The sequence below is a fragment of the Myotis davidii genome, unplaced genomic scaffold (genome assembly GCF_000327345.1).
Source record: "Myotis davidii unplaced genomic scaffold, ASM32734v1 scaffold370, whole genome shotgun sequence".
NCBI classification, from domain to species: Eukaryota; Metazoa; Chordata; class Mammalia; order Chiroptera; family Vespertilionidae; genus Myotis; species Myotis davidii.
The window spans coordinates 15,219,429-15,234,623 of NW_006288615.1; the positions used below are offsets into that span (position 1 = coordinate 15,219,429).

The window sequence follows — 15,195 nt, forward strand, 5'->3', positions numbered from 1 at the left end:
TAGTTAAAAAATTACCTATAAAATTAAATATCCTATATAACAAAGAGGGACTATGCAAATTGACCATCACTCTGCCACAAAGATGGCGGCGCCCACAGTGGAGGCTGAGTTCCCATAATGAGCCTTAATGAGCAATCAGCAGGGACCTGAGGCTGTGTGGCGCTGGGCTGGGGCAGGGGACCTGAGGCTGTGCCCTCCGCCCCAGCGCCAGGCTGGGGGACCTCAGGCCGTGCCCCCAACCTGGCAGGGCTTGATGGGGAACCTCAAGGCACGCCTCTGGGCCCGGGCTGGGGGACCTCAGGCCACGCCCCCCATCCCGGCGCCAGGCCAGGGGACCTGAGGTTGCACCCCCACCCAGCGGGGCTTGACAAGGGTGGGACCAACTGGGTCTGAATCTAGCCCAATGGGGAAGGGGGGCAGCCGGGTCTGGGTCTCATGCGATTTATCCAGCCAGCCTGCACCGATCGGGGTCATCGGCCGGGCTGCCCAGGGCGGGAGGACACAGGAAGTTGGCATATTAGCCTTTTATTATATAGGATAGGATGCTTCATTTTTCTCCTGTCACCAAGATTCCATTGCCATACTTCCATCCTTAAAACTTAATTCTATCTAACAAAGCGGGAATATGCAAATGAACCGTCACTCCATAACAAAGATGGCTGCACCCCCAGCAGAGGCAGAGGATTCCAGAACACAAGATAGCTGCACCCACAGTGGAGGCTGAGTTCCCATAATGAGCCTTAATGAGCAATCAGCAGGGACCTGAGGCTGTGTGGCGCTGGGCTGGGGCAGGGGACCTGAGGCTGTGCCCTCCGCCCCAGCGCCAGGCTGGGGGACCTCAGGCCGTGCCCCTGGCCCAGAGCCAGTCCAGGGGACCTCAGGCCACACCCCCACCCTAGCATCAGGCCAGGGGACCTCAGGCTGTGCCCCCTGCCCTGGTACCAGGCCGAGGGACTTTAGGATGCGCCCCTCACCCTAGCACAAGGCAAGGGGACCTCAGGCCATGCCCCTGGCCCCAGAGCCAGGCCAGGGGACTTTAGGCCACACCCCCACCCTAGCATCAGGGTGGCGCACCTCAGACTCTGACAGGAGGATGATTTTCATATACATTTTACTAATTTTCTTTTATCTCTGATACTTCTATTATAAAGAAAGGGCAAATAGCAACATTAAAATATTCCCTCTAATTAATTCCCTTTTAATGTGCACGAAGTTTGTGCACCGGGTCACTAGTACTCTCATAAGTGGCAGTGTACCTGGTGTTATGGAGGCCACAAGATAAATATTTTCCTGGGGCATTGAAGACTTTGGAGGGAACCCTAATTTTTATATAAAAATAATAGCATGGAAGGCAAAATTCACATGCATTTTAAAATATAAAATAAAATACACATTTTAAAAGTATAGTGGATGGAGTTGAACTGTATGAGGCATTTTCTTTAGATTTCACAGAGTAATGAGTTCACTCTTTTCTTGCCTCTTAGAAGGAAACCTGAGAAGCACTGCTTACCTGCCTAGAACTGGGAGATTCCTGGCAGCATAGTGACCAAAGCTCATGGCCCACCAACTAGAAAGGTAAGAGATTTTAAACTTTTAGTGCAAATGTGTCTTTTTATTTTGTGATTGTCTCTCAAATAGTACTGAATTCAACAGATGTTTCCAGATGGTAGTCCTCAGAATGCTGGTATTCTACCATATTGATTAAAAAAAATTCTAGTAATAAAAAAATTCTGAGGTGCAGCAAATTTGAATTGTCCTTTTAGAGCTACTATGCATAGCAGCACACTGAATACTTACATTGAAGTGTTTAATTTTGTTTAACCCAGAGGCTCTTAAACCTTTCTGATTAGGGAGCCTTCTATATAGTATAGGGTCCTAATATGAAAGTCCCAATTCTCCTAGGATTTCATAAGGGTAGTAACAGGAGTTAATCTGTGACACATTTTCTACATTTCAAAAATATTTCACCCACTCTAAGGCTGTACAGCTAACTAAAATGTCAAAGTTATTTGCTTTTTGCTTAAATTATATCAGCTAAGTTTAGTACCATGATCAGAAACATTTAATAGGATGTTATATATTCAAACATTTACCTTTATTGAACATCTGTCATAGCCGCTGTGTGCTGATGTTAAAAGACACAAAATACAATGAATTTTGGTCTCAAGCCATTTATAATTTGGGGATGTAGCTTCTAAAAATGGAAAGAAAATACTGATTTAATAAATGTGGTCCAGCATACAGAATCTTTCAGTTTGGCCTGGAGATAAGACTTTGTTAGCTATATCAAGATACACAAGCAAACTGGCATATGCTGTTGTATCTGAATCTGGAGATTGATTGATTTATTTATTTTTTAAATATATTTTATTGATTTTTTACAGAGAGGAAGGGAGAGGGATAGAGAGTTAGAAACATCGATGAGTGAGAAACATCGATCAGCTGCCTCCTGCACACCCCCCCACTGGGGATGTGCACGCAACCTAGGTACATGCCCTTGACCGGAATCGAACCTGGGACCTTTCAGTCCACAGGTCGACGCTCTATCCACTGAGCCAAACCGGTTAGGGCTCTGAATCTGGAGATTTCGATCAAAAGAAAAACTGTATGTAAATGTACATTTACTCTAATTTGATACAAATTTAGAAAATAATTTAAATGTACATATGTATTTGAAAAAGTAAAAAATTTTCAGCAGGTATATTGAGAAAAGTGTGGCAACACTCGATAATTTTTTCTTATACACTGATACCTACATTAAATAATTTTGAGCTACTTGTCTAACTTAAATGTTCAAGTCTACCTATTTGGTTAGAACTGTTTCCATAAAATGTAAATTGCATGAGGACAGGTACTCTGTCTATATCATTGTACTCTGGAATCTAGCACAATTCCTACCCTCCTGCACCTACTCAATTGACTAAATGACTATTGACTAAATGACTAAGTAAAAGAGAGATCTGTATTTCAGGTTGGGGAGAGAGTGGATGGAGGACTATCAGAGGTGAGTAGTGTAAACTATGAAAGGGATAGGTGAGTGGGAAATGAGGCTGAGGGAGAGAGCTGATTAAAAGCCTGCAAATTAGAGCCAAGAGATGAAGAGTCAGCATAAGATTGGGATAGGAGGTAGGAGGCAGAAGGCAGTTCATGCAGGGGGCTGGAAACAATGTAAGGACATGAGGTTTTATCTTAAGAGCATTTTTTCTTAAGCAGGTCCTTTTCTATCATTTTGATTGCTGCTGCTTTACTTTAGACCATTATTCTCTTTCCTGAGGTCAGCAGTAGATTGCACTGGTTTTCTTCTGTATAGTATTGCCCTCTCTAATCAAGCCTTCACACTTACATTAGTGATCTTACCAATATGCCCCTTTCATTATCTAATTCACCTGCTTTAAATCTTTTCATTTTTTTACAGCATGGTTAAGCAAGCTTTATCTTTAAAGGGCCACGTAGTAAATATGTTAGGCTTTATGGGGACTACATATGGTCTCTGTATGTTTTTGTTTTTATTTACTTATTGATAGTTAGAGAGAGAGAGGAAGGGGGATAGAGAGAAACATCAGTTTATTGTTCCACTTATATATACATTCATTTACTTCTTGTATATGTCCTGACCAGAGATCGAGCCCGCAGCCTTCATGTATTAGGATGATGCTCTAACCAACTGAGCTCCCCAGTCAGGGCTCTGTTGCTTATTCTTCTTCCTCTCTTCCACCCCCACCCCCCACCCCAACCAATTAAAAATGTGAAAAACTTTCTTAGCTGAACATTTTTTTATTTTATTTTTTTATATTTTATTGATTTCCGGTTAGGGCTTAGCTGAACATTTTGACACAGGGCCCTAGTTTATAACCTCAGAGTGGAGGTGGGATGTGGAAAGTATAGAACTGAAACTCCTTGCCAAGGCATTAAAGGCCCTTCAAGTTGTGCTTCCCTCTCTGTCATTACCGCACTTCCCTTCAACCTATGTACACGTCAACCATCAGAAGTTGTTAGAGATCCTTCAGTGTATTCTGCTTTATTGTGCTTTCTACATGGTGTTTCCTCTGCCAAAACATCATCTCTAACTGGCTGATGCCTCTTTCATTGAGAAGACTAAGCTCAGACATTGTTTCCTTCAGTAGTCTTCCCAAACTCTTTTTCTAGGCGTGGCCAGGTACTGTTTTAGTTAGGGGTTAGAAAATCAGATAAATTCAGGTTAAGAAAAATAAAAGGAGCTTCACACTCAGGATAGAGAAGACTCTCTCATGACCCAATCATAAGCATAGTTAGGCATCACAGAAACTATGATCCTTCACACTAGCTGAACTGTTTCTCATCTCATTTTCAGTGTCTACTCCATTCTGGAGTATGATCAGTATGAACCTGACAGAAAATATCCACCAGTCCTGAGTATGATTTTGAATATCTGGTGCCCACCTCTGTTTGGCTGATTTTGTTTTTCTTTTATAAATTTCCTGAAGAGGTAATCTGATTGGCTTAACTTGGCCAGGTGTCTCCCCTGCTTCACCTGAGCCTTGCATGTCAGGAGCATGGATATATAGGATTGCCCTTTACTGAGCAATCTCTAAGGGCACTGTGGGTGCTGAGGAAGATGACTGCTCCAGTATACTCCTTATTTCCCTATGTTCCCTTAGTGTCTGTGTATATCTTTATAATTACAATTATTTTCACTTGTTTGTCTTTCTCACTAAGCTGATTTTGAGAGCGAGGACTATATATATTTCTTATTCTTAATATGGTATTGGGTATACAATAGACATTCAGATGTTTTCCAAATAAATTTCATAAATTATTTGTATTAGAAATGTTTGGGAATGATGTATATTGTATTAAACATTTAGTATTATTCTTATTTTAGAAATCTGCTTTGAAATATATTTTAAAGGTAAGAGGTTAACAATAATTATAGTTCTATAACCAACTAGAAAATCAGTTAAATTCACATTTTTTTAAATATATTTTTTTTTATTGGTTTCAGAGAGGAAGGGAAAGGGGAAAGGGAGAGAGAAACATCAATGATGAGAGAGAGTCATTGATCAGCTGCCTCCTGCACACTCCCTTCTGGGGAGTGGAGCCCTTGACTGGAAGCGAACCCAGGACCCTTCAGTCCGCAGGCCGAGGATCTATCTACGGAGCCAAACCAGCTAGGGCTAAATTCACATTTTAGAACATAAATATTTCTGAAGTTAGTCACCAAAAATTGTCTCCTATTTATTTTTTAAAATTCATTTACTCACATTATTTTCTAAAAAGTGAATTAGTTTCCTTTTTATTTGTTTTTAATTAGAAATGTTGAAGAGTGAATATTTTTGTCAGCTGAATTATTTGAATGACAGAATTCAAAAATGGCTTGGGGATATTAATACTGCAGCCTAAAGGACCATCTAACAGCTTTAATGCACATCTCATATTTTTTTTTAAAGCAAACTGTCCTTTTGGACAAATAATTGTCTCTAATATCACCCCTTGAGACTTTATTCAGATATAGAAATTGTTCTATAGTATTATTCTGTTTGCTCTTAACCTTGCAGTACAGAATACAGTTTTTCTATTCTTTGGTATCTCATAACATGAAAGTTATAAACCAGAAACAAGCAGAGAATTGTTAGAGAATCCATGTTTTACAGTATTTTTCTCATATAACTACTGCTAAAAATTACCTACTAATTATATAATGGTTGGATAGTGAATTATTCTAGTGCATATTACTTATATACAATGTAAACTATAAGTTTTTCTTAATTTAAATTTTTAAAAATTTAAGTTCCTTTTTGAAATTTTTTTAAAGTTCAGAATCTTTTAAAAGTAAGTTGCCAGCATGATGTCTCATCATCCCCCCAAACTTCGTTTCCTATAATAAAACATTCTCCTACAAAATCACAATATAATCATGAAAATCAAGAAATTAATATATTACTACCATCTAATTTGCACATCACATTTAAGTGTTGCCATTTATTCCAATAATGTCTTTTATATTTCTAGCGAAAAGATTCAGCTGGAATCTCACATTGCAGTTAGTTGTTATGTCTCATTGGTCTTTTTCAATATGAAACATTTCTTCAAACTTTCCTTAACTTTGATGACTTTTGGAGATTATAGGCCAGTTACTTGAATAGTTTACCTCACTTTAGAGTTGTATAACACTTTTTCATGACTAAATTTAGTTAATGTATCTTTGATATGACTCTCATGGAAGCAATAATATATCCTTCTTACTGCATCTTATCAAGGCACATGGTATTGATTTCCCCTATTTCTAGTGTGAATTTGGATTCTTGAGTAAAGTGATGTTTGTCAGATTTTTATACTATAAATTACCCTCGGCTTAAATAATTAAAATGTATTTTATAGGGTGGTAGAGAGAATATAAATATTCTGTCTTGTGAAACTTTCAGTTTATTCTTTTATATCAGCATGGATTAATGGGATCCTATTTTATTCATGATTTGAGCCATTATTGCCATTATTTATTTTGATTCTCAAATTGTCCTAGATTTGGCCACTTTCTGACCAGATTCATATGCAAGTCCTTCTTTACTTTCTGGCTCAAGATACTCAAAGCCCATCCTGTACTTTCCCTGCCCCAGCCCTGAGATCTGCCAAATTTTAAAGTTCCTTTTGGTGGAGAATGATATCTAGACATCAACATCTGGGTGCTAAGTGGGCTTATTGCTAAAGGGGTATCAGTGTTCCCAGACCCTCTCAGAGGGCACAGCTAGGGAAATATATGTGTTGTCATCTATATTTCTGTATCTTCATATCTATACTAGAGGCCTGGTGCACGAATTTATGCACGGGTGAGGTCCCGAGGCCTGGCCAGCGATCAGTGCTGATCAGGGCCTGCTGGCCAGGGGCAGGGATCCGGAAGTTTGGCCAGCCTGCCGGGGGGGTGGGGGGGCGGTGGGACCACAGGAGGTTGGCTGTGGGAGCGCACTGACCACCAGAGGGCAGCTCCTGCATTGAGCTTCTGCCCCCTGGTGGTCAGTCTGCATCATAGCTACTGGTTGACCAGTCGTTCCAGTTGTTCAGTCATAATGGTCGCTTAGGCTTTTATACGTATAGGTGGAAAGTCATGAGTTCATATCAAATCTTAGCTCATACAAAGGTTCATTATGTATAATTATCTTCACCCACAATGTGAATTTACCTTCACCTACTACATCCTTGATAATCGTTACTTTTTCAGTCAATTCCTATATATAATGAATTACCTGTTGTTAACAGGTCCTCTCCTCCTTACCCCGTAGATGTCCTCTGCTTGGGCCTTGATATCTTTTGCTGGAATGGTCCCAACCCTATTTCTTACCTCATGTAGATGCCTCCTCACCCTACTTGGGCATTGACATCCCACATCAGTATACATACCCCCTCCATACACTTTCCTCAGCCAACTCAGACTCCCCTCAGGTCCAAACCCTCTTGCCATCCATGGACACCTTGCTTGTCTTACCCAGGCTCTAACACTCTGTACTGGACTATCCCTCAATTGCCTAAGCTGCCTCCTATGAAGACACCACTTTTCCCCCCTGGAGGCTTGGTTTTCATATTAATTTTAAGTTATATTCATTTTAAGTTATAAGAAATGGTTTGCCAGTTAATTTCTCCCATTTTCTTCTGTTCATCTTTCCTTACACTGTTCTTCTTTACTAAATTCTTATTGGCATTTTATATTATGTGTGATTTTAATTGATGTAGTTACCAACTGAGTCTTTAAGTCACAAGAGAGTCCTTTGTACTATTTTTTTAAAGGTGGTTTACATAAAATTTTGATATAATTGGTAGGCATAGAATAGCAAGGTATGATAGCTGATAATGCTTAGTGGAGCCAGGCTTACCTGTGGGTAGGCACAATATAGCAGTTGAAAGGTTCTTGTCTCATTTTTTATCTGGAGTAAGTTATTTCACTTTTGGGACCACTTTTATAGATTGACCAGTTAGGACCACATCAGGAACACAGTGGAGGTACATGATCAGAAATCTATATCATATGAAAGAGCCTCTGATATATGTTCAAGAAAGAGAATTTTGTTCTAACATTTTATTTTTTAATAATCAGCAACGGAAGCATTTCACAGATAACCATTTTACATGTATGAAAAAGTTCAACCTTATTACCATGTCAAGATATGCAACTTGAAAATTAGGTGGGTTTTTTTGGTTCGTTTTGTTTTTTACTAATCTAAAAAAAGTGTTAAAAATAATATGTACTGTTGGTGTGGATGTTGAGGAATGGGACCTTTCTGTACACTACTTGTTAAGTAGAAACATAGTAATAAGGAACTGGAATTTTTATTGGGTGTCTAGGAAATAGGCTGATATGTAGGTAAGGAACTTCTTTTTTAGAGAAAGGGGACAGTTGTGGTAAGGGAGTGGAAAGGATGAGAGAGAAGTGTACCAAGGTTTCAATCTCTCAGAAGGCATTTCTAGAACGATCAGAGTTGTCCCTGCACTACCTCTATATTCTCTATAGTATTTTAACTCTCATTCTTACCAAAGGAATTTAAATTAGATTTCTGTATTTTTCTTTCTTCTGCTAAACTAAAAGTTTCTCACATGTAAGCGCTGTTGTTGTTTTTTCTAAAAAATTTTGTATTTTGGCATATACAAGATGTTTAAATGCTTCTGGAACTTAACTAAGTTTAAATATTGTTTTGGTTTTTCAAAGCAATATAGTAATAAAGTAAACTAAACTTATTTGTCTTGTTCATGTCATACAGCTATGTATTCATTCCTTATATTTTATGAGTAAATGTTATGAGCTAGGCACTGTTTTAGGTAGTTAACCCCAAAATAAGTTCTTTGCCCTCACTGAGCCCACATTCTACTGGTAATGACAGAGCATAACTTTTATAGGTTTTCTTTGGCTTATTCTAGTGTTCTTTTCCCTCTTCTCACAGACAGCATGGTAAAGATGGATGTGAAAGACGAAATTGAAATCTTACCAGATACAAATTTTGCCTGGGGCCAGGAAAAAAACTTTCTTTTTGCTATCTCCTGTACCACATCACTCTTGACTCCAGGCTCAGAACTGTGACTATTTACAGATTTTCTTACAAGAATCACCCACTGTTTCTGAGCAAGACATTCTTGTTACCACAATTATAGGAGCAAATTTTTTTTTTTTTTTTTTTTTTTGTTATGGGTTAGGGGTTAAGGTTAGGGTTAGGGATAGGGTTAGGGTTAGGGTTAGGGATAGCGTTAGGGTTAGGGTTAGGGTTAGGGTTAGGGATAGGGTTAGGGTTTGGGTTTGGGGGAGGGATAGGGTTAGGGTTAGGGATAGGGATAGGGTTAGGGTTAGGGTCAGGGGTAGGGTTAGGGTTCTATAGGAGCAAAATTAATGAAAAATAAATTTTTCTTTCTGTACCATTGGCTTATTTAAATAAGCATATATAGTTACTCTGCTCACCTACTAAATGGAATTTCAGTGAATGCAAGATGAAATAGTATTAGCAGAGTTTTAATGGACCACTGTCCTGGATAGTTACAATAAGTCACTTGTCCTAAAACAATATCAAATAAGTAAGTTATAAAGTTACGGAAGTGAGAACTGCTTATATAGATCAAATACATTATGAGACAGATAGATTTTGATGAATTAGGCTGAGAACCTCACCACCATGAGCTACATTTTAAAAAATTAAAAGCCTTTTAAAATACTTTGAAATACTAGCTCTCATTTTCCTCATCAGACTTCAGAAGTCAGGCTTTTCACCCTTTTAAAAGCTACTCTTTAACCACAGCTGTAAAGGTCAAATGAAATGTTTCTTTCTCTTTTACTCTCTTTGTGGTGGAGTTTGATATATTAATATATATCTTATATATATTTACTAGTATATAAATGTTTAAGTTATTTACATGGGTGGTATTCATATTTAAGAAGTATACTGTATTGTAAAGATTCTTAATAGTGACTGGATTTTTGGATGACAGTAACAGTGTCATTATTTGAGTATTATTTTTTCTACAGTGTTTCAAGAAATCTTTAAGTACTATTAAGAGTGAAAACCACTTGGGGTTTTTTTTGTTTTGTTTTGTTCAGTATACTTGCAATGAAAAAACGGACGTGATAAGTTGTTCAACTTATGAAATTCAAGTTACATGTAAATTCTGCCAGGTATGTATGCAATATTTGATATTTTTACCCATTTTAATATTTTAGAGTATAAAATTTTTCATAGGTTGTTTCCAGATAAATGTTTTTCCATTAATAAGAAAACACTTATCTAGTGTGTTGTTTAGTTGAATATACTATTGTTTTTAAATTATTAAATAGAGCATCTAAATGCACTTAACTATGGTAAACATAAACATATTTTAGGGTTCTGATTTCTCTTAAAATGATTACAAATAATAATGGTCCCATGAGATAATTTGTAAAAAATGGTTCAAATAGCAAATGGATATGGAAAAAATATTCTAGGGGCTCCTTTAATCATTTCATTTGAACATGTTGATGGCTCTGAGAAGTCGTACCAAAAGAAAGTACTCCAGCATTTCCCAAATTTGTTTGGCAAATTTGTTTACATTTTTTCTATAATAGCTATTGTCATTCCTACCAGAAATCTTTGGGAAGCATTGCTCTGAAGAGTTAACAAGCTAGTATTGAAAAGGCCAGAATTTTTCGTTGCATCAAATACACTTGTTATATGTAATTTCTGGGAAGAATGCAAAACAAAAGCCTACAAGTTGATAGAAGGCATAATTGGAAACTTTAAGTCTAAATCTAAAAGTAGGAAATAATCTTGACTCAAAAATGTCTTTTTGTAGTTGTTTTGTTCAAATCAGGACCCAAAAAAGTCACCATATTGCATTTTGTTAGTATGTTTATTAAACCTCTTTTAACCTAAAACAATTCCCTCTATTTCCTACTCTCTTTTGTTCCCTGTTATTTATTTATCTACTAGAGGCTTGTTGCACGAAAATTCATGCACTGGGGGTGAGGGGTCCCTCAGCCCGGGCTGCCGCCTCTCACAGTCCAGGAGCCCTCAGGGGATGTCCTACTGACAGCTTAGTCCTGCTCCCCGTGAGGAGTGGGCCTAAGCTGCAGTCTGGCCTCCCTCTGCAGCAGGCGACCAGGCCTATCAGTGGAAGGCACCACCCGCATCACCCCGCCGCTGCCGCCATTCCCAGCCCTCGCAGTCACTGAGGCTTTGTCTGGAAGACGTCCAGTCTAATTAGCATATTACTCTTTTATTAGTATTGATTGATGAGACTGGGTAGTTTGTCCTATAGAATTTAGCTAATTACAACCTGGTAGTGTTGTTCAACATGTTTTTCTATCACCTATATTTCCTATAGCTGTATCTACAGAGGCTTAATTACATTAAGTTTGACTTTTTTACCCCTAAGAGTATTTTGTGTGTTTTCTATTACATCATATCAGGAAACATGTAATTTTTTTTTGTCCCACTTTTAGTATGTTAATTTAAGACTGACCAGTAAGTTTAGGTGCTATCAGCCCAATCCAACCATTATAAAGTTCCCATCACTTTTTTCCAAAATGGTTTTATCAGACATTGATGATAATTGCCTAGATCAATGGTCAGCAAACCGGCTCGCGAGCCACATGCGGCTCTTTGGCCCCTTGAGTGTGACTCTTCCACAAAATACCGATTTCTGCACATGGGCCACAAAGTTTCAATCGCACTGTACATGCGCACCCGCACATGGTATTTTGTGGAAGAGCCACACTCTAGAGGCCAAAGAGCCGCATGTGGCTCGCGAGCTGCAGTTTGCCAAACACTGGCCTGGATATATTATTTTATTAGGGGTTAAAGTGGTGATTTTCTAGCTACAGTATTTCTTCCTTTCTGCACTTTACTATTTAACAGGTAACATTTAGCCTGATAGATCAGGGTTCCCACCCCCCCTTTTTTTTTTAATCCTCATCCAAGGATATGTTTATTGATTTTAGAGAGAGGAAGAGAGAGAGGAGAGAGAGAGAGAGAGAGAGAGAGAGAGAGAGAGAGAGTGAGAGAGAGAGAGAAGAGGGAGAAACATCCAGCAGTTGCCTCCCATACCCAACCCTGACCAGGGATCAAACCCACAACCTATGCCCTTATGTGGAATCAGATCCCCATCCTTTTTGGTGTGCGAATGGAGCCATCTTGGCCGGGCCCTATCTTTTTCTTCTATAGTATAAAATCTGCATGTTTACATATAGTTGTCTACTCATAATAAGATAGAAGATAGGGTTAGAATGTCACTAAAGTGTATCATTTCACATTTGGATAGAAAAGGTAACAAACTTAGTGAAAATAAAAAATATTACATTTTAAATTATTTTTTAGTTAAAAATCTGTACTGTAAAACATTAACCATCTCTTAATGTTTTACTATAGGCAAGACAAGGACCTGTGGAATATGAGTGATGACAAACCCTTTCTATGCACTGCCCCTGGATGTGGCCAGGTAATATATAAATTACTTTAAATCATTTTGTGTATTTATATTTGTTAAAACACTGATGACAGTATATGTTGTCATTAAAAGGATTCTCTTACAATGTTTTGTACAATTTTGGAGTTAAAGAAAATAACCCAGAATAATTTGGGGAAGGAATTCCTCTTTTTCTCAATAGCATTATCTGAGTTTTAAAAAAATTCAGTCTAATATTGAAAAAAAGTTATATCTTATAATGGAAAGATGAAAACCTGGACAAAATCTAGGGTTTAAAAGTATTTTCATTTGACCATTATTGGTTGAAAATCACTATAAACTGCCTAATTGGAAATTAGATGTACATGATCATATATGAAAATTATTTTATTTGCTAAACTCTTATGAAATTAGCTAATATTTACCTGAGAGTATTACTAATGTATTAATGTTCTTAAAGCTAACATCTTTAATACAGAGCATGTGTGGAAGCATTTTCAGAAAATAATACTTCAGTGTTTCAGAAATATTTCAGTGTTCTGTAACAGGCTATTAAATTATTAACTTATGCTATTATAATTATTCTAATCTTAAAATAACTACAGGTACTAAAGAATTAAAGAATAAATTCAATGTGTAGTGAAATTACAGACTACTTAAATAGATAAATTATAAATAAAAAATAAGTATGAAAGTGTTTTATTCTGGCATATCACATTTACTCCTTGGACTTGGTACTGAGTTAAATGGACAAAGAGGTGGTATTACTCAAGTCATCCATTTTGCTGGAGTGGATTGAACAGACACAACATGATTCTGTAATACCCTGGATTATAGTAAACACAGTATGTTGCTAGAGCCAGTTTTGCTATGTTATTCTAGGAATTATTCTTAGAAACTCAGTCTCAAACAAGCCCCTTATTCCTTCTCCTATTCTTTTCTTAAAATAGTAAGAATTGTTTGTTATCTTGTGATTGATTCTTTACTAATACACGCCATTTTTTAATAAAAAGTATTATTTAAATTTGCTTAAATTGAGCAGAACAAAAGGAAACCTATCGCTAATAGAATATATATGCGTATGTATAACATAAGAGATTGTTTCTTAAAAGACCTTTCTAATATTATGAAAAGGAAAATATTAAGGAGTTAGAATTGTTTTTAGACTCTATTGTGAAAAGAGTTAACATTCATACTTCCTACCCCTTTCATTTCTTGATGTCTGATAATTTGTTTTTTACATTGTCAAGATTTGTAATACATTTTGTCTAATAACCTGTAATTTCCATATTTGCTTATCTTCCATATTTAAGTAGTATAGATAGAGAAAAAGGGAAGAATTAAGTTTTAAGACACTGTGTATTTAGAAGTCAGAAAGAGGAGGAGAGGGAAGATGTAGAATAGAAAGCTGAGAAGCAGCAAACAAGAAAATTGTGTCCTGGAAGTCAGGTAGAAGAAGTGTTTCAAAGTGGGGGAACAAGGTAGTCAGATAGTTGATAGGAAAAGGTGAGAATTCAGTATTTACTATTGGATTAACCCTTCCCCGGCAGAAACGTGTATACTCGTTTTCACAAAATGTTCTTTTTCAGTCGTCGACGAGTATACTAAGAAAATATGGTAAAAAAATATGGTTTATAGGAAGACGAGTTACAAACTGTTTTCATAACCAGCATCAAAAATACTATATAGAACCAAAATAAAAAAATTAGTCTGAAAAAGAAACGTTTTTAACAAAAAAATTGTTGGGGAAGGGGTTAAGAAATATGAAGATTATTAGGTGAGTAGTTTCATTGACGTGGCAGTGACAACAATGTGATTGCAGTAGGTTAAAGAGAAAATGGGGAGAACCAGAAGTGGAAAACATTCTAAGACAGCTCTTTCTTGGAGTTTAGCTTAAAGGGAACAGAAAAATATAGCTGGAGAAGGATTGAAGATGGAGCTTATTTGTTTTGCATTGTATAATAGGAATATCACAGCATATTTGACCCTGCAGAGAGAGAGACTGTTACAGGATTGGAGTCCTTAAGTAGGTAAAAGAAAGGATGGGATCTGGTGCTCAAGTAAAGAGACTGGCCTTAAATAGACCATGGGCAGTTATTCTGTAGTAACTGAAAGTTAAAAGGGCAGGATAGAGGTTTGGAAGGTTTGAATAGAGAAAAGAAAGCATACAGACATATTTCCTTCAATATAGTCACCATAAAAAACAATTACACTTCTGTTTATTCCATTACACACAAAAAATTACCTTTAGAAGCTATGGCATGCTGTTTTAAATAGACTTAGGGGTTGCAAATTTTTAGCCTCTTATATTACTAAGGATGCTAATTAGGTCAAAAAGTCAATCTAACAATAGCTTGAACAGTTTGTTTTTTATTTATTTTTTTAATATGTTTTTTATTGATTAAGATATTACATATGTGTCCCTGTCACCACATCCCCCCCGCCCCCGCTCCTTCAACCCCCCTCCCCGTTGTCCCTGTCCATTGGTTAGGCCTCTATGCCTGCATGTATGTCCTTTGGTTGCTCTTTCCCCCTTACCCCCACCCTTCCCTACCCTCCCTCCAAAGCCCGACAGTCCAATCAATGCCTCTCCGTCTCTGGATCAGTCCTTGTTCATCAGTTTATGTTGTTCCTTATATTTCCACAAATGAGTGGGATCATGTGGTATTTATCTGCTCTCCAGTTCCATTCATGCTGTGGCAAAGGGTGAGAGTTCCTTTTTCTTCTTCCTCTTCTTAAAGAATACCTTTCAGCATTTCATATAATGCTCGTTTGGTGGTGATGAACTCCTTTAGCTTTTTCTTATCCGTG

General features: G+C 37.5%; 1 protein-coding gene across 1 annotated transcript in view; it reads left to right on the top strand.

Moving 5' to 3' along the window:
- The window catches only part of ATF2 (activating transcription factor 2), an 83,304-nt gene that overhangs the window by 14,905 nt on the left and 53,204 nt on the right, over positions 1 to 15,195 (top strand). Inside the window, 3 exon segments of the mRNA XM_006760596.2 lie at positions 1,485 to 1,575; positions 10,046 to 10,120; positions 12,348 to 12,417. Of these exon segments, the coding sequence (XP_006760659.2) occupies positions 10,089 to 10,120; positions 12,348 to 12,417 (102 nt within the window). The 5' untranslated portion in view covers positions 1,485 to 1,575; positions 10,046 to 10,088.